This window comes from Rhodamnia argentea, chromosome 4, assembly GCF_020921035.1.
Source record: "Rhodamnia argentea isolate NSW1041297 chromosome 4, ASM2092103v1, whole genome shotgun sequence".
Taxonomy (NCBI): domain Eukaryota; kingdom Viridiplantae; phylum Streptophyta; class Magnoliopsida; order Myrtales; family Myrtaceae; genus Rhodamnia; species Rhodamnia argentea.
In genome coordinates, this window is record NC_063153.1 from 15,309,796 (window position 1) to 15,328,765 (window position 18,970).

The 18,970-nt window shown below is 39.4% G+C and overlaps 1 protein-coding gene across 1 annotated transcript; it reads left to right on the forward strand.

Annotated features, from left to right (window-relative positions):
* Positions 1 to 12,941: 12,941 nt before the first annotated feature.
* On the forward strand, positions 12,942 to 17,129 carry LOC115733402 (aldehyde dehydrogenase family 2 member C4-like). The gene is made up of 9 exons (XM_048277399.1): positions 12,942 to 13,093; positions 13,584 to 13,726; positions 14,970 to 15,353; positions 15,628 to 15,717; positions 15,846 to 16,019; positions 16,152 to 16,289; positions 16,388 to 16,525; positions 16,635 to 16,696; positions 16,841 to 17,129. The coding sequence occupies exons 1-9, from the start codon at positions 12,979 to 12,981 to the stop codon at positions 17,112 to 17,114; spliced, it is 1,518 nt and encodes a 505-aa protein (XP_048133356.1). The 5' UTR covers positions 12,942 to 12,978; the 3' UTR covers positions 17,115 to 17,129.
* The last annotated feature ends 1,841 nt before the right edge of the window (positions 17,130 to 18,970 follow it).

Genomic DNA, 18,970 nt, shown 5'->3' on the forward strand with positions numbered 1-18,970 from the left:
TTTGCACATACCGCCGATGTCTCTACGCAACTGGGGCCAGTAAAATCGCTCCCTAACTGCAGCAATAGTTTTGTCGCGTCCCGGATGTGCAGCTAATCCTCCTTCGTGTAAATCACGAATTACCTTCTCTCGTAATGAGGTCCGAGGAAGGCAAAGCTGATTACCTCGCATCGGATAACCATCCATGGCATAGAATTCTTGCATAGGTTGACCAGAAGCACATGACTCCCAAATCTGCCCAAAGTCATCATCGCTTGCATAACAGTCTTTCAGTTGCTCGAATCCCGGAATGTCTTGGCTTAACGTAATCAACAAGCCAGCTCTCCTGCTCAACGCATCGCCTACTATATTCTATACACCCGACTTGTGTTGTAATTTGAAAGAAAATTTTTGCAAAAATTGACGCCAACGCCCATGCATGTCTTTGCAAATCCTCTTCGACTATTCGAGATACTTCAACGCTTCATGATCAGAATATAGCATGAATTCTTTCCGATCAAATAATGCTCTCAAGTCTTCAAAGCCCTTACGACAGAATAAAATTCTTTGTCATAAGTACTCTACTTCTGCCTCGCGTCGTTAAGCTTCTCATTGAAATAGCAAACCGGTTTGCGCTCTTGAGATAAAATTGCTCATATGTCCACTCCACTAGCATCACAGTCTACTTCAAACAGTTTATCAAAATCGGGTAAAGCCGGAATAGGCGCGGTACATATTTCTCCTTCGTAACAGCAAAACTATTCTAAGCTTTCTCCCCCCATACAAATTTACCTTTCTTCATACACTCTGTAATTGAGGTTGCAATAGTACTGAAATTTTTAATAAAACGCCTATAAAAGGTAGCCAACCCATGGAAACTCCTTTGCGTCGCGACCCTCTCTCGTCGGCGGGAGATCGTGGGCTAATGGGTCGCCCTTCCGGCCCGGTTGCGTGTGGACCTTCGGACGCGGGCCTCTCCCAAGGCCCATTACCCAAATCGCGGCGGAGGATAAAGTCGAGTCAACCTTTCGGTGCGGTCTAATGGCATGTGCTACGTGTGCATGCCTCGGAGTCGCCACCAATCGTTTCGTGGAAGGTACGATTGGAAACCCTATCGAATAGTCGGGAGTTTCTATTCGATTCCGTGAGAACCAGAGAAGTGGGTTCGGGGACTTAGTTACGCCAACTATCAGAGTTGACGCCCTTTCGGTACCTAAGTTGAATGAATTTTCTAACCTCGGATTTCATGCAGACGAGTGGGGTACGAATCCTAATCTAGGAGTTCATGCGGATGGGAGTGACTATCCTAGCAATCACAATCAATTAAAGTAAATGCGCAAATCAAGGAATCCATAACGTGCGGATAAATCGCATCAAATCAGCGTGGCATTCCCAGTATAGCCCTATTGGCTTAGAGAAAGGGTCTTCAAAGCATAAGAAGAGGTCTGGAGTGATTTGGAAATGATTTGCTCATGATGGGCAAAATCGTAATTTTGAGAAAATTTGGGGACGATTTGCCAAAAAGGGGCAAAATCGTCATTTCAGAAAAGATCCGGAGTGAAAAGTGTTGATAATAGGATTGGCCACCTAAACTGACTCATTTCCTAATTTCCGACATTTTTTGGAATTTTCTGGAATTTTTTATGAATTTTTGGGGACAAATTACCCTCTAAAGGGTAAAATTGTCATTTTTGGAAAGATCGGAAGAAGAAATCTCAAAAATAGGATTGGCTAGTTGATTGTAGCCATTCCTCAATTTTTGAGAATTTTTGGAATTTTTGGGAATTTTCTACAATTTTTACTAATTTTTTTGGATTTTTCTATGATTTTTCAAATTTTTTGGATTTTTAAAAATCATTTTTCGATTTTTTTTTTTAAGAAAAATATTTTCCGGGCCGGATCGGGTGATCCGGCCCATGACTCAAGAGCGGCCGGCCCGGCCCACGTGGATCCGGATCGGCCTCGGCCAAAACGACGCCGCTTTTGGAATTCCGTTCGAATTTTTTAAAAAATTCAGATTTTTCATTCAATTTTCAAAATTCCCACCCAAATGAAATGTGTGTCCCAGATTGCGCCACGTGGCGCTCTCTGGACACTCCGATCGGACAATGAGATCTACGACTCAGGGTGCGCCACGTGGCTCAATATTGACGCTCCGATCATGGGAAGAATCTAAGGTCTCAAATGGGCCACGTGGCTAACCCACGACCCTCAGATCTAGAGATCAAATCTATGGTCAGGATCGGACGACGTGGCTAGTCCACGACCGTCCGATCAAAAGTATTATTTTTATCCAAAAATGATTTTTCCTTTAATTTTTTTTTTGAAGGATGATCCAACGATCTGAATTGTGACACGCGGCCAAACCTGGGCCGCGCGATCACAAAATATATTTTTTTTATTTTTGAAAAATCAGAATATTTTGAAAAATCATTTTTTATTTTCCAAAAATCCCAGATCACGACACGTGGCACTACGCTAAACGTCAGATCAAGTTTGTTATTTTTGTTTTTCTGTTATAACGGCCGGCTGACGTGGCCGCCACATCAGCGCCACGTCAGGGCCACGTAAGCCCGTTGACCCGCTGACCGCCACGTCAGCTTCGTCTCCTGCCTCTAGACTCCGACGAGATGGATGGCCGACGGCTTCCCGGCACGATCCAACGGTGAAATCTCGTCCGATTTGGGCGATCTAGGTACCAACGGAATCATCTCGACGTCATCTATAACATATCCGAAAATCAGCGCGATCTAACGGTGGGAACTATCCTAAAAGAGGCCAAACAGGTCCGGCCAGAATGCACTTTTCCGGCGAGCTCTAGTTTTCGCAGTTCCACCATTCTAACTTCGGTCAAAGCATTCAAATAGCATCCAAGAGATCTAAGGAAACTTACTTAATCATCCTTGGCGCTCCGTGATTGTCCTTTGGAAGCCAATAGTTCGCGACTCCAGTGAGGTTCGGGAATGGTTCGGCCATGGGGAAATCGACGTTCGATGCACAAAAAAAGGTCAAGGCTAGGCTTAGATGTTGTTCTAGGCTCTAATCGAAGGTTGAGAACGTATGAACAAGTCTCGAATCGCGTGATCACATTCAAGCACAGATTTGATCTAAAAACAGAGCATAATCGGGACGAGTGGGACTGACCTGGTTTCGCCGGCGATGATGGCGGCACGGGGTAGTGCGACGGTGGTGAGCTCGGCCTCTTGAATCGCTCTCTCAAGAACTCGCGCTCTCTCTCTCCTGTGAAGTCGTCCTCTCGCACCTATCTCTCCCTCCGTTCTTTCGTTCCCTCTCTCTTCGTCTCTAATTTTTTTCTCCCCCCTGTTCTCAATCTCGTTTTAATCTCCTTTTAGAACTTCCTGTAACAAACTTTTGGCGTCCATTTCTGTTTTGCCTTCGGGCCGGAGCCAGCTGGCCTCGTCGGGAGGTCGCTCGTGCGATGGTATATCCACTGGAGTTCCTTGGAAGTTGTTGGGTATAATCAAGGTCAAGCCATTTTCTTTTTTTCTTCCCTGTACGTGCGCGAGAAAGAAGCTTCGGATGGCTCCTGTTCGTCCATTTGGGCTGACCTGGTCAACTAGTTGGTTTGCTCAATTTGTTGACTTGGTCAACTCTTTTCATTCATTTCATCATTTTTTACGTGTATGTCCCAATTCAACATCAATGCGACCCTTTTCCGTGAAATTGAACCTCAAAACTAGTCTCTAGAGCAAGAACTTTATCTAAAAATGACAAGTTTGGGTCTGATTGGTTCGGTTTTACGCAAAAATCCCTAAATTTCAAGATTAGTTCGAATGTAAAATGTGTTCAATTAGGGCTCTTAAAGATCGCTTCGTCTCAATCTGACTTCACCAATGTGTTTAAAATGCTGAAAAATCTATGGGTCAAGGTTCACATGTGCATGGGTTCACTTTTAACATGATCAACTTGACACTAATCGAAAATCGCGGACTATATTTGAAATGCGAAGAAGTCCATTTTTCCATTTGCTCAAAAATTGAAATTGATTGGACCAAAATGCAATTAAAGGTGTAAGAATCAAATGTCGTAACTGACTCAAACTAAGAAAAACAAAAGAAAGACCTCAAATGATTTTTTTGGCTCAATTTAGGTCCACATTTGTGAAGACTCATGTGACCCCAAGTTGAATTTTCCAATTTTTCAATGGCCAAAATGAAGAGGGAATTAAAGGAAAAATATTGAATATTTTCCCATATTTTTTAGGCCGAAAATGCTATTTTTTTTGTGAATTTTGGGTATTTTTCTAATATATGAAAAATACTAAAAAATGTGAAAAATATCAAAAAATATTTTTATTTTTTTTTGTTCAAAAATGGATCCTTAAGCTTGGCCAAGGCTTCCAAAATTGATTTTTCAATTTTATGAAATTTTTATGGATTTTTGAAAATTTTTCTAAAGAAAAGCTGATTAAAAATCGTGTGTCAACACTTACTTCGTAAACCGTTTTAGGAGCTGACCACTCTCTTATTGCTCTTACTTTCGCCTCATCCACCTTTATTCCCTCAGCAGTAATAACAAATCCCAAGAATAACAGCTTATTAGTCAGAAAATTGCATTTCTTAAGATTTACATACAACTTATTAATCTGCAAAGTCGTCAACACCTCCCTCAAATGCATCAAATGCTCCTCCTCGGTTTTACTATAAATCAGGATATCATCAAAATAAATTACAAAAAATTTGCCAATAAAAGATTTCTGAACCTAATTCATAAGCCTCATGAACATGCTTGGAGCATTAGAAAGCCCGAACGGCATCACCAACCACTCGTACAGCCCTTCTTTTGTCTTGAAAGCTGTTTTCCACTCATCGCCAGGCTGAATACGAATCTGATGATATCCGCTCTTCAAATCCAGCTTCGAAAACCACTTAGCGTCATACAATCTATCCAGCATGTCATCCAATCTTGGAATAGGAAACTTGTAGCCCACAGTTATCTTGTTGATGGCTCCGCTATTTACACACATCCGCCAACTCTCATTTTTCGTAGGAGTTAACAAAGCAAGAACAACACATGGGCTCATACTATTCTGAATATGCCTCTTTCGCAGCAACTCCTCCACCTTCTCCTTTAGAATCTCGCTCTCCTTCGGACTCATCCTGCGGTGCGGTAGATTAGACAGACTAGCACCAGGAATTAAGTCTATATGGTGCTGAATATCGCGCATAGGAGGCAACCCGTCTGGAATCTCTTCGGGCATCAACTCGCTAAATTCCTTCAATAAAGGCCTAATTGATTCAGGTTGCTCCTCCACTTGTAGTTCAAACTCTGTCTCTATGGCCTGCTTCACTATCAAAACATGAATTTCCCTCATCTCCTTAATTTCAGAGTCAAATTTCCTTGTAAGTGTAAGGAAATTACTTCCGGCAATCTGTTTGCTTTTGTTCTTCAGAGGCAGTAGTGTATACTTCACACCATCCTTCACAAGACTATACTTATTGCTCCTCCCTGAAGTCTGAGTATCTACATCAAATTGCCATGGCCTCCCAAATAACACATGACATACATCCATGTCTACCACATCACAATACAATTCATCATGATATTTACCAATAAAGAATGGAATTTTACATCGCTCAGTCACCCGAATGCTGTCCGCTCCGGATTTAATCCATGTGTATGGGTTAGGATGCTTCTCCACAGGTATTCCTAGCTTCTTCACTGTCTCTTTCCCAATAATGTTCTCCATGGTCGCACTGTCAATGACCACAGCAAAGACTTTCCCATAATGGTACATTTGGTTCGGAATAACCGATGGCGCTGCGAATCATTCTCCTATTTTGGGGCTAACATCATCCCGCGCACAACACAATTTATCTCCTCCTCTTCCACTTCTTCAAAATCATCCTCGTTGCTATCCGGTTTACAACAATATCCATCTTCCTCCTCTTTCTTCATGGCCACGTTAACTGTCTTTCTCTGAGGGCATTCATTAGATCTGTGCCCAGGTTGATTACACCCGTAGCACTTTATCCCCGCTGGTTTAGCGTAAGGATTTGGGTTCGCAGATTTCTGCTCTTGCGTTCCTTTATCCCTCGCCTCGTTCATAGGGCGCTTCTCCACCGCCTTATCATCCCAACTCCGCTCCGTGTCATAACGATTGTTGAAGCCGCTCTTCTCTACGGAGCTGTTCGAACTGCTACCTCTATAGTTCTCGTAGTCTCTTTTACCCCATTCTTGCTGCATCATCTCTGCCTTCATCGCCATGTTCTTCGCTTGAGACAGATTTCGCAAAAACTACACTACAATCTTATCTCGGATGAAGGGATTCAACCCATCGAGACATCTGACCACTTGTTGTCCCTCCGTCTCCGATAGATTATTCCGCTCCGCCAACCTCATAAATTACGCCGTGTACTCATGTACGGATCGATTGCCCCGGCGGCAACGTTGATATTGCTGGACCATGATCTGCTCATAATTAGGAGGAAGGAACTCCTACTTCAGCAACCTTCTCATCCTCTGCCAAGTTCGAACTCGTTCTTTTCCTTATCTCTCTCTCTCCTATTCTGCAATCTCTCCCACCATGCGGATGCACCCCCCTTCAATCTACAGGTTACTAATCGCACCTTTTTCTCACTAAGGGTTTCCATATAATCGAAGAATTTATCTATACCAACAACCCAATCCAGAAATTCCTATATTCCCCGACCTCCATTAAAATAAGGGATATCGACTTTTAGTTTAAAGTCATTACCTTCATGAAAGTCGTAGCATCACCTGCCGTCTCTTCTTTCACAATCGTTGTAACGTCCCATTCGAATTCCTCCATAAAGGTTCCGATTTGCATAATCAGCACGTTCTTCATCCGAAACTTCGATTTTCTTTTCTTCCGAACTCTCTGAATAAAGAGGATTATCCCGCTTGCGAGCAGGAACGAGCCTATCGACAGGGTCACCACGAGCAAAATCTGCACCCGGCCTTACGCCATGTCGCCGATTCCGGTTCACATTAACGTCGAGACCCTCGAATTGATTTGCTATCTCGTCAAATCGCTCTTCGAAACGACGAAGGCCTTGATCAAATCGTTGATTTATGCGTTCCATTAAACGCTGCTCCAAACGTTGCAGCGCATCGTCCCCAAGGATTGGGACTCCGGTCTCCTGAGCATCGTCACAAAGACCACCGCCGGTCGTCATAGGCTCTGACACCACCCGACGCAGCGTTCAACGAAGATCGCAAGTAAATCCTTGCTAAAAGGAGAGAAATCTCGAAAATTCTGTGAATATTATTGATGTTGTTCTTCAAAAAACTTGATAAACACCTTTTAGAGGGTGTTATCCTAACCCTAGTCCAATTAGGATCGAAACATAAAAAAAAAAAAATTACAAAAGTGCTACTGAAATAAAATTAAGCCCGAAAAATACTAAAAAAAATAGGAAAACCCATCTAGACATTCCCAAACCGCCAAAATTCATCGTTAGTCACAACCAAAGGCAGTGAGTATTGATCGGGACGCCGTTTCGCTTCAGCCTACTAAATTTGAGCTCAATCCGACGTCATCGACCCGATCCGCCGGTTCTAGTCGCAGCACCATTTCGCCTTCCGATTGGATTTCTGTCGATCCAATCGATCCGTAACGCACTACTAGTGACATCCGCATAAATATACTCTTGTTCGCTTGTAATTGAGTGATGTAACAAGAGAAGCGATTTGCTAATTATAGTGGAATCCTTTGTTGAACGTAGCTCTAGTGTAAGGTGAATCAGGATAAGATTTCTCTTTCTTACTTTACGTTTTACTTCGATTTGATTGTGCACCGAATCCTATTAATTTTTCATTTTAACTCTTTCCAGCTAGATACAAAACAAAACTCTCCCGAGCCTATTTATTGTGACTTAAAAACCCATAATCTAACTTTTTCATTCTCTTGTAACGAATTAAAGTATTCTTTCAACTAATAAGAAAATGATGTACTTAAATTTACTTGTCAATATTTGTATAGCGTGAAAGTTTCTGATCCTAAGATTGAAAAAACAAAAATTGAAGTATGCATTGCAAAGTTTGAAAAAAAAATTAGAAAAATAAAAATCGATCCGAACAGCCCAATTAATTAACAGAAAAAACACCATTGTATATCCAATTAATTAACGTGATTCTTTTGTCACAAAGAGTAAACCTACCTTTTCTCTGTCTTCTAGGTCTTGTACCCTATTGTGGGCCAAGTCTCAATGAAAAGCATGAATAGGTCAGAAGGCAATATATATAGTCGGATATATTATTTAAAGTATTTAGTCAATTAATTTTTTTTATCGGCAATAATTTATTTTTAAATATATTCGTGAATGATGAAAGTATTTATCTTTCATTTCTTTTACAAGCAATACCACGGATTTTTTTAGAATAATATTTTTCGATTTATTCATTTTTATGAAACAAACGAAGTCTCACTTATAAGTTTGAAAAAATATATGAATTTTCAAATTTGAGATAAATTTAGAAAGTACCCCCTAGCACCGTTAAAACATGGAATATTCCGTTAAATTTCTCTTGAAATTTTGATTTTAACCTCCCATTCTTTTTTTTTTGTCATTGTTTTTGAGATTTTTTCCTTTTTGAATCTTCAAGGCAAGAGTGCCAAAAATGTTCTAAACCTATTGATTGATACTAATTCAGTCATAAATCTTTTAATTGTACCAATTTAATCCTAAATCTTTTCACTTTGGTGTCAATTCAATCCATTCGGCTAATTTAGGTTGGAAATTGCTAACTTGGATGTCGGCCATCCCGACGCCGACGTGTATAATTTTTAACAATTTCTAGACCACCAAAGGAAATCTAATGAATTACTAAGCAAACACTTAGCACGGATTCTCCCGATCGTAACTTTGGAAATTTAATTTATCTCAATTTAGCCCAATATACAATATCATCCTTAAGTTTTTAATTTGTTCAATGTGGTCCCTAGACTTCTGATACATGTTCGGTTTAGTCCCTGGAGTGTACGATAATGTTCAATGTTGGCCTTTCATTAATTCAAGTTCGAGGACAATATTGAACAATTTTATATAATTCAATAACTAAATTGATCATATACCAAAAGTCTAGGGATCATATTGAACATGTATACAAAATTCAAGGGCTATAATAAACAAATTAAAAGCTTAGGGACGACATTACAAAATTTTAGGGGCGATATGACTAAAGTAAGCGTGTGGGCCAATATATAAGTGAAGGGTTTTTCTAGTCTTTCAAACGAAGATAATTGGCTAAAGATGGACCCTATTACACCTTATACTTAGCAAAACTTGATGATGCGCTAATGAAGAAAAAATATTTTTACCGTCCATGAAAATATTTAGATATAAATTATTGCGGATAATAAAATTTTTTCAATTAACTAATTTTTTAAACTATACATCTAATTATTTTTGAGAAAATATTTTTTGAATTATTTATTTTTAATGAAACAAACGGAGTCCACGTATCTCGGTAAGAAGATTTAAGTATAGTCAGATTTTAATTAGAAAGTAAAGTTTCGACTCTATTGACGAGGTTGTTAAGATTGCGTCTAGAGTGGCTTTGTCTCGACAAATGGTCTTTGTCTCGTGTCCCCCTCCTCCGTCGACATATGCACCGCTCCCACGAACAGCCGATGTTGACCCGAAAGAACATTCGTCAGGGCGGCTTGAGATGGCTTGACTTTTTGAATGGAGATTGCGACTCCCCGGAGCGACTAGACTTTCGGGGAATAAAAATTGCAAAGTGTGTATTCAAACCAGAGCTTATACAATTCGATTTGATTTCAACATTACTCAATTTATCTATATGAGATGATATCCATGTATTTACGGGGATTAGTTGACCATTTAGATACCCAGCATTATCGAGGCAAAGCTGGTTAAGGATATATAAAAAAGCTATCGTAAAACTTGTGTACAGAGGCGGTGGGAAGAAAACGAGCCTATCATCCTCGTTCAATGCTCGAAAAGAAAACTTGCAATATGAATTCCCACATCATATTCATACTAATTATCTGTAAAAGGTAAAATCGATCGCTATTGTTTGATTGATAAGCTCGATATACGACAAAAAATCGAATTTGATATATACGCGTGACGTTGATTTAACCAACGATCGATTCAATTCGGTCATCATAAAATTTAAAATTAAATGGATATTTGTCATTCTTATTTCATTTTCGGTTGCACGTTTTGCACAATAATCTACTCTGTGTCATGGATAAAATTTCAATCTACACTTTAATTATTCAAAATTTACTTCATTCGGTTGTGCATCTATTTATCACGAGACAAGAAAAATCACTTTTAATTACGTGCATTTATTTTTAAGCTAAACATTTTTTAGAAATAAAAATGTTATTTTTTTCAGTTGTTTTTGTCTTCAATTTTTTCGTTATGGAAAACCTTTATTGGCCCATTACATTTTTACTATTTTTTGGTCGAAAGTGAATATTTCATTCATATCTCAAGATACATGAGAGGTTCAAAATAAAGGAAATCCCAAATAGCAAAGTAGAACAACAAAGTACAACTTGTTGTGATAAGCATACTATCATCCTATAATAACAAATCCGTCTCAACATCAAAGAACGAAGGATCGCCAAATCTAGAATTGATGAGCACACACCGTAATCTCCTTCTGCGATAACTACCGCTTGTGTAGTGTGCGGTGTATGCCTAGGTTCAAAAATCTCAGCACTATTATCATACACACGCACCGAAAAAGAGGTTGAATATGCTCTCAAATCTAGATCGGGCGAGGTTGGACGAGTACAAACACACCTCTAAAGAACTCTCAAATCTAAATCTAAATCGAGGAAAAAGAACTCCAAGATCTAGATCTTGATCAGGATATGAGAGCTTCCAAAGCTCACAGAAGTCATATAAACACTTTCACTGCAACATGAACTCATCGTATCTCTCCTCGATCCAATTGAACTTCTTGGTTTGAAGGATCTGAAGCAGCAAGTTGATTTTTAATGATGTTAGCTAAAAAAAAACGGCAGTAAACAAAGAAAAAAAATAAAAAAAGGAAAAGAAAATAATCCCATATCAGATCGGGAGAGAAGAGAAAATCTCAACTTGAGTTGAGATGATGTAGCCTCCGTCGACTAAGAGTTGTTATTCGAGGGAGCTTGGAGCGAAAGAAATAACTAAATCCAAGAGAGGTAGACTATGAGAGAAAGCGCTTTGTTATATATATATCCTCACGTTTCGCAACACTTTTTATTGGCCCTATTCTAAATTTGGTTTTCAATAACCCCTCCAAGCGGCTCCATCATCATTAAAATTACCAAACCTTGTCTTTACTATATTTGAGATGGTATTTCGTTCACTCCTACCAAACCCTATGAGCCTTCCGTACCCAAACTTTATCAGCTTTTAGCAAAGCCCTCTAATTCCTCCATTATGCATGCCCCAAAGCAAGATGGTGGAATATGGATCATTCTCCCCCGCCACCACAAGAACTTATAGACCGGAATTTCTATTTCAATCCATTATTCAAATCGAGCTAATTAGCGAAATCAAAGCACCTGAAGCGCCTAATTCATTAAATCTCTTAGTTATGTAGATCACCGAATTTATGTCGTACGCCTAATTCACGACTCTACAAAAATAGCATAGCACGCGGTTCACCAAATTTATGTCTACAAAAATAAACACGTTCATTTAATCATTCAAAATCTATGATAATTATTCGTTGGAAAGTTTTCCCTCCTTTCGTTTTTACTATTCGACTATTTCACAGGATGCTCACATTCTTTTGCCGGGCAATCTTTTCTAGCGACGTGTAATTTCTTCCTCTTGTGTCACAGCTGAATAATTAACGAGAGCTTGATTGTCGTGGCTTCTAAAAAGTGAAATGCAATTTATTTTTTTTCTGCCGCCGTTATATTTTCGATCTTTTGAACTCATGCAATATTACGTGTGAATTTCGCACGTTATTATTCGTATATTTCAAAAGCTTTCAAATGTTTTGAAGTGAATATAAGCCAATATACTGGCACCACAAGACTTACAAAAGATTTTAATATATATATATATAACTTGCACCCCAAAAAGGGAAAAATAAAAGTTACTCCACCTATCAATTTTAAAGTGGTAAGCCTTTTTATCAATTCGATGTTCTCTGACTTTTAAACCTCAAACGAACTTTTAAATGAAGGGAAAAAGAAAAATGCACGGTCAACACACGTGGCGTGAATATACACACGTGTTGACCATGCCTTGCTCGAAGTCGTATGTCGCCCATGATGACAAAAAGTAAGTCTTAAAAACGGCATTGTTGAGTTTTCCTTAAAAGAGTTCCGGCCTTTCCCGTAGCATTCACATGGATCACTAAGTATGACAAAACAAAACAAAATAAGGGTCATTAAGAACTCAATCTTCCTCTTGTTTATACAATTATTGCATCATAAATACGACATGAGGAGACAAAACTTTTCGACGACTGCGAATATAATCAAACTCCATCCTTGAGTCGGAAAAGAGGAGGAAAAAAAATGTCGTGATATAGCGGGATACTAGACATATCATTTTAATGATAATTAAAGAAATCGACACGGAAATCTAGCTAACATATTTGTGTTCACAATGAGTTTTGTCGAAATCTTGAACTCTTGACATAATCGATGGGATGAGTTCGTGTGATGAATGATTTACTGATACATGCTCTTAACTTGAGTATCGTGAACGTGAATTACGAGCCTTTGTTGAATCCGACCGATGGTGTTCGGTAATTTATTTATTTTTCAATGGACTAAGGTCCAAGAAGAAAAGGCAAAAAAAAAGAAAAAAACAGGGAGGAATTCATGGAAATTTGGTCAATTGTGTATCGTGACCGATTTTTCCTCTCCTTGTCACCATGAGCAATAAAAAAAATATATCATCGCAAAAGTTTTTATTCCCGAAATACCCCTACATGTTGCGAGGAGGAAAACGACTATCCATTATAAAAGGGGACCCTCCCTGCCCCTCAAAAACGTAAGAGATTCTGAGTGCAGAGAAGACAGAGATGGCAGAGAACCAGAGCAATGGAATAGGGGGTCTGAAGACTTTTGATGCTCACGTTCCAGAGATCAAGTTCACCAAGCTCTTCATCAATGGCGAGTTCGTCGACTCTGTCAAAGGTAGAAATTCACCAGCTTCTTGTCAAGTTTTTGCCCTGCCTTGATGAAGATTCATTACTCTGTTTCACGTCTCACCGCACGCTTGTCTCAGACAGATGTTCTCGAAAAGTTCTGTTCTTGCTAGCTTATCCTTTTCCTGAAAAAGAGAAAGAAAAGTACAGTCGTGCCCTGAACTAATAAAAGAGAAAGAAAAGTACAGTCGTGCCCTGAACTAATTCTCCTGAAGTTGGTTTGGGTCCACCATTCAAGCAGTTAGTTTTTGGATGAGTGAAATTCACCTGCTCTGTTCTGAGCACAGAAAAACAGAGCATCGAAAGGAAAACGACCATCTGAATCAAGATCGACCTTGAGAGAACCTCACATCGTATCGCAGTTGACCATATAAAAACTCGTTCAGTCCTTACAAATTCTTGTTCTCGTTGCTTTCTTCTCCTCGTTTTTCCCCTTTTGGGTTTCTAGTTTATGACGGCGAATGAAATTTGATGAACAGGGAGGACCTTCGAGACGATAGATCCAAGAAATGGACAAGTGACGGCAAGAGTTGCGGAGGGAGACAAAGAGGACGTGGATCTGGCTGTGAAAGCTGCCCGCCAAGCATTTGACCATGGCCCTTGGCCACGGATAGCCGGCTACGTATGTCCCTTCCAGTCTCTCTCCTTTTTGTCTTCTTTTTCTTCTTTCCGATCCCTTTCCGTCGAATTAAGAAATTAATACCAATAGAAATTAATCCATAAACTCGCTTATGAATGTAATTCTATTGTAATTACACCATTAACTTTGGCCGGAATATTTGTGTGAGATAGTTTGAGCAAATCAACTGCTTAGAAGTTAGAACTCGACGCCGCATTTAGTAAATTGATTTAGCAAATTAATTATCGTGTTTTCCTCCTATTCATTTTATTAAAGAACTGTTAACTGATTCAAATGTAACCTTAAAATTAAGAAAATTGACAGTTCACTACATGATTTTGTATTTTTTTTCCCTTCTCGAGCCAATCAGCAGCATTCTTGATGATATGGTTGTGATTTTATTCGACAGCGCATCACGTAACAACGACACGTGAACTAACCAATAAAAAAACAACATCATTGGCCGATTAATATTCTTTTTTGTTTTTTTGTCTCTTGTTCGTTCTTTCTCTCTTTGTTTCTAAACGTGGAATCGCAGGCAAAGTTTACACAAATAGCAAAAAGGGACACATAACCAAACCTTTGGAGTCATATGTTAATCATTATGATGAAAAAATTTAAGAAGCCGCTAGCTTGATAGTTTGACAGTACCGTCATTATTTCTGACCCCATGATGTTCTAATTAATGAGCTCTTTATGCAAAATACGGAATGATGATGGTGTGTGGATTTATGATAAAAAAAATAACCGACAGTACTGTCAGACTGTCAGAAAGCATTCTCCAAAAATATAAATCGGGAATCGAGCGTTCCTTTAGGGAGTAAAGTTTAATTATTCTTCAAATGTGATTAACTCGATTGAACTTATACTTAGTCTTTGCATTTGTTTCGTATGCTAGGAATGCCCCTTAATATGCAAAATATGCTTTAGTTCATTTTTCAGTGAGAACATATATTTTGGTTCATTTTATTGAATTAAAATCGGTTTGTTAGATGACATGTCAAACTATTATAGTTCTCCAGTAGTGGTCACTTGTTTAGAAAATCGCTTATAGCCCGACACCGTCAGTTAATAAACTAACTTTGTAGACCGGTCCGAGTAAGTGTAGCATTGTTCTGTTTCAATCAATAACGCAAGGCCTTTCTTTTTGATATTTTTTCAGTGTGGAAGCTAAATTTCATCCTATCTCCTAATTTTCATGAATTTTGATTTTTGTATGACATTTGATTATGAATTCCATCAACAGCAAAGAGGAAGGATCATGTCGAAATTCGCAGACTTGATCGAAGAGAACATAGAAGAACTGGCTGCGCTGGACGCTATTGACGCTGGGAAGATATTCAGCATCGGCAAGGCCATGGACATCCCTCACGTTGCCACATTGCTCAGGTACTATGCCGGCGCAGCGGACAAGATCCACGGCGAGGTACTGAAGATGTCGCGTGAACTTCATGGGTACACGCTGCGGGAACCCGTCGGCGTGGTCGGGCACATCATCCCTTGGAACTTCCCGACCACCATGTTCTTTATGAAGGTCGCCCCGGCACTAGCGGCTGGTTGCACCATGGTCATGAAGCCCGCCGAGCAAACCCCTCTATCGGCTCTCTTTTATGCTCATTTGGCTAAGAAGGTACGTCAACTGACTTGGAAAATATGCTTTTTGAGAGCAGAAGTCATTTTTCTAGCATGTAATTGTACTAATAAGTAGATAATTTAATTATTTGGAATTAGTTTTCAGTAGACAAAAATGAAATAATTTCGTCATTTATTAGGCTATGAGTTGTGGTTAATTATGAAGAGAATAGTCTCATCAAACTATAACATGATTTTGAATATCTGTTATGCCATAACAAAGTTATTCGGGTAATGTTTCTGCCGTTATACCTTGGTTTGGTTTGTATCAGGCTGGTGTTCCCGATGGAGTGATTAATGTTGTAACCGGTTTTGGATCGACGGCCGGTGCGGCGATAAGCAGTCATATGGACATTGATATGGTGCGATCCAAAGTTCTTTCTTTCATGAAATTTTCTATATTTGTACCACGTAATATCGGTTGAATTTTGCGAATATAAGCTCGTGAGATTTTAGCATGAATCGATACGGCGTGAAAACCTCACTTCAGGTCGGTTTTACGGGGTCTACAGAAGTGGGACGCATCGTGATGCAGGCCGCGGCAACGAGCAATTTGAAGCATGTGTCGCTCGAATTGGGCGGGAAATCGCCTCTCATAATCTTTGATGATGCCGATTTAGATACTGCTACCGATCTTGCTCTAACCGGTATCCTCTTTAACAAGGTAAGGTGTCTGATTTTCTTTTTATTGTTATATTTTGGAATTTGCGAAAACAAAGAATAAGCTTTGAATTATTCACCCAAAAAAAAAAAAAAAAGAATAAGGTTTGAATACTCGAAATCGTGATGGTTTCAGGGAGAAGTATGCGTTGCGGGCTCTCGTGTCTATGTTCAGGAAGGGATCTATGAAGAGTTTGAGAAGAAGCTAGTCGTGAAGGCGAAGGCTTGGTCGGTCGGTGACCCGTTTGACCCGAATGTCCATCAAGGACCGCAGGTAAGAACGAACACTAGCAGGAAGCAAGAACCAGCTAGATTTTCCGATGGGGCATACGGTTGACAAATAGCTTAACACGAATTATGGTAAAATCCTAGGTCGACAAGAAACAGTTTGAGAAGATACTTTCTTACATTGAGCATGGAAAGAGAGAGGGAGCGACGCTTTTGACCGGCGGCGAGCGTGTGGGGACCGAAGGGTACTACATTCAGCCAACAATCTTCACAAATGTTAAGGTACGCTACCAATCCACAACACATTCCTTAAAGAACATGCGGCTTTGTTTTGAGAGGAACTGAACTTCTGTCTGTTTTGCGTTATCGTCGAATTCTCTCGGTTCATCAGGAGGACAACGTGATTGTGAAGGACGAGATTTTCGGCCCTGTCTTGTCGCTCATGAAATTCAAGTGAGTATGCCCCGCTATTTGTCCCCAAAGCTACCGTTTACTCGGGTCCGATGCGATTGAGCCACTACTATTTGTAACTGGAACAAACATAGAGAACTATTATAGCACATTGTGCAGCATTCATCATTTTGTGGCGGATTGCAGGACTGTGGAGGAGGCGATCAAGAGGGCCAACGATACGAGGTACGGTCTAGAGGCGGGGGTTCTGACGAAGAACATAGATCTGGCGAACACGGTCTCGAGGTCCATCCGAGCGGGCGTGATCTGGATAAACTGCTACTTTGCGATCGAGAACGACTGTCCTATAGGTGGCTACAAGATGAGCGGCTTCGGGAGAGATTTGGGCTTGGATGCTCTCTACAAATACCTACATGTCAAATCTGTTGTGACCCCGATTTACAATTCTCCCTGGCTTTGAGAGAACAATGGAGGGAAAAGTACTTTGCATCATCAAATAATGTTGTAATTCAGAATTACGAGTTTAATTTTACAATAAACAGAATTCACACGATGTTAAGGGTTTCTAGCTACGCTTACTGTTGCACGTTCTCGGAGATTTTAAGGCTATGTTGATGATCATTTTCTAGACAAAGTTACAACTTCCGAGGCCATCCGATTTGCCAACTGTTACTCGGCATTGCAAGCACTGCTGCTACATCAACTGTCGATGGCTCTACTTGTTCACGGTGTCGAAACTAACTTTCAGTTGATGAGATTTGAAACAGCGGACCTCCGGCTCGGAGGGTGCCCTCCAACCTTCCTCACCAAAAAAAACAAAAAAAGCAAAGTAACACGTTGAATGGAATTTAAAGAGAAAAGTGTATGCTAACACTACGAACCAGATTGGAAAAAAGAAGAAAGGAAGAAAGAAAAGGAGAGAAGGAGAACAAACATGAACTCCGCAGTCATCATAGATAAGACTTTTTTTCGGATCAGTTTATGCAGTAAGTCAGGAATATGCAATCGTCTTTCGAATGAACATAATCTTACGTTCATGAAGAAAGTTCGGGAATTACTAAATATGGGATTCTAGTAAAAAAGGGAATGAGAACGGGAAAGTGGAAGATTCTCTTTAGAAAACAAACAGCACCTAGCATAGCCATCGGTCAAAAAGGCACTCTCGACTAATAATATGAACGCACCACCTCATTCGATGGTCAAAAAAAATTATAGAGCTGGTAACTAGTTCATTTAAATAAAAAATTTAAAGGCGTAATCCCAATTCTTTACATTGAAATACCCGACAACACGAATTAATTTAAGTCGTGCTTTACAAACCCGGCAGCTGGTTTGCATGTTTGAGTCGTCCAAGGTACTGCAAAGGTGTTTAGATGAATGCACCCACAAGTTCGAACGACAATTTTCCACACCTAGACATTACAAAATACCAGTCTGGCCTAGCTAGGCCGGTCTCTACACCAGACGAACGATTTCCAGCAATATCATGACGATGAATGTTTCATTTACAATTCTTAGATTATTAAAAAGGAAAGGATGTGCCCATTTTTGTTGAGATGTGGTTCGCCCACCCGGAAAGCACGTGAGTCTCGTTCATGAATAACTATTGCTATATATACTCTTGTTCGCTTGTAATTGAGTGATGTAATAAGAGAAGCGATGTGTTCATTATAATGCAATCCTCTGTTGAACGTAGCTCTAATGTAAGGTGAACTAGGATAAGATTTCTCTTTCTTACTTTACGTTTTACTTCGATTTGATTGTACGCCGAATCCTATTAATTTTTCCTTTAATTCTTTCCAGCTAGATACAAAACAAAACTCTCCCGAGCCTATTTATTGTGACTTAAAAACCCAAAATCTAACTTTTTCACTCTCTTGTAACGAATTAAAGTATTCTTTCAACTAATACGAAAATGATGTACTTAAATTTACTTGTCAATATTTGTATAGCGTGAAAGTTTCTGATCCTAAGATTGAAAAAACAAAAATTGAAGTGTGCATTGCAAAGTTTGAAAAAAAATTAGAAAAATAAAAATCAATCCGAACAGCCCAATTAATTAACAGAAAAAACACCATTGTATATCCAATTAATTAACGTGATTCTTTTGTTACAAAGAGTAAACCTACCTTTTCTCTGTCTTCTAGGTTTTGTACCCTATTGTGGGCCAAGTCACAATGAAAAGCATGAATAGGTCAGAAGGCCAAATATATATATATCTATATATATATATATATATATATATATATTTTTACCATCCATGCTCCATTTATTTTGAAAAAAATGATTGATTTAAAATACATTTTTTAAATAGTC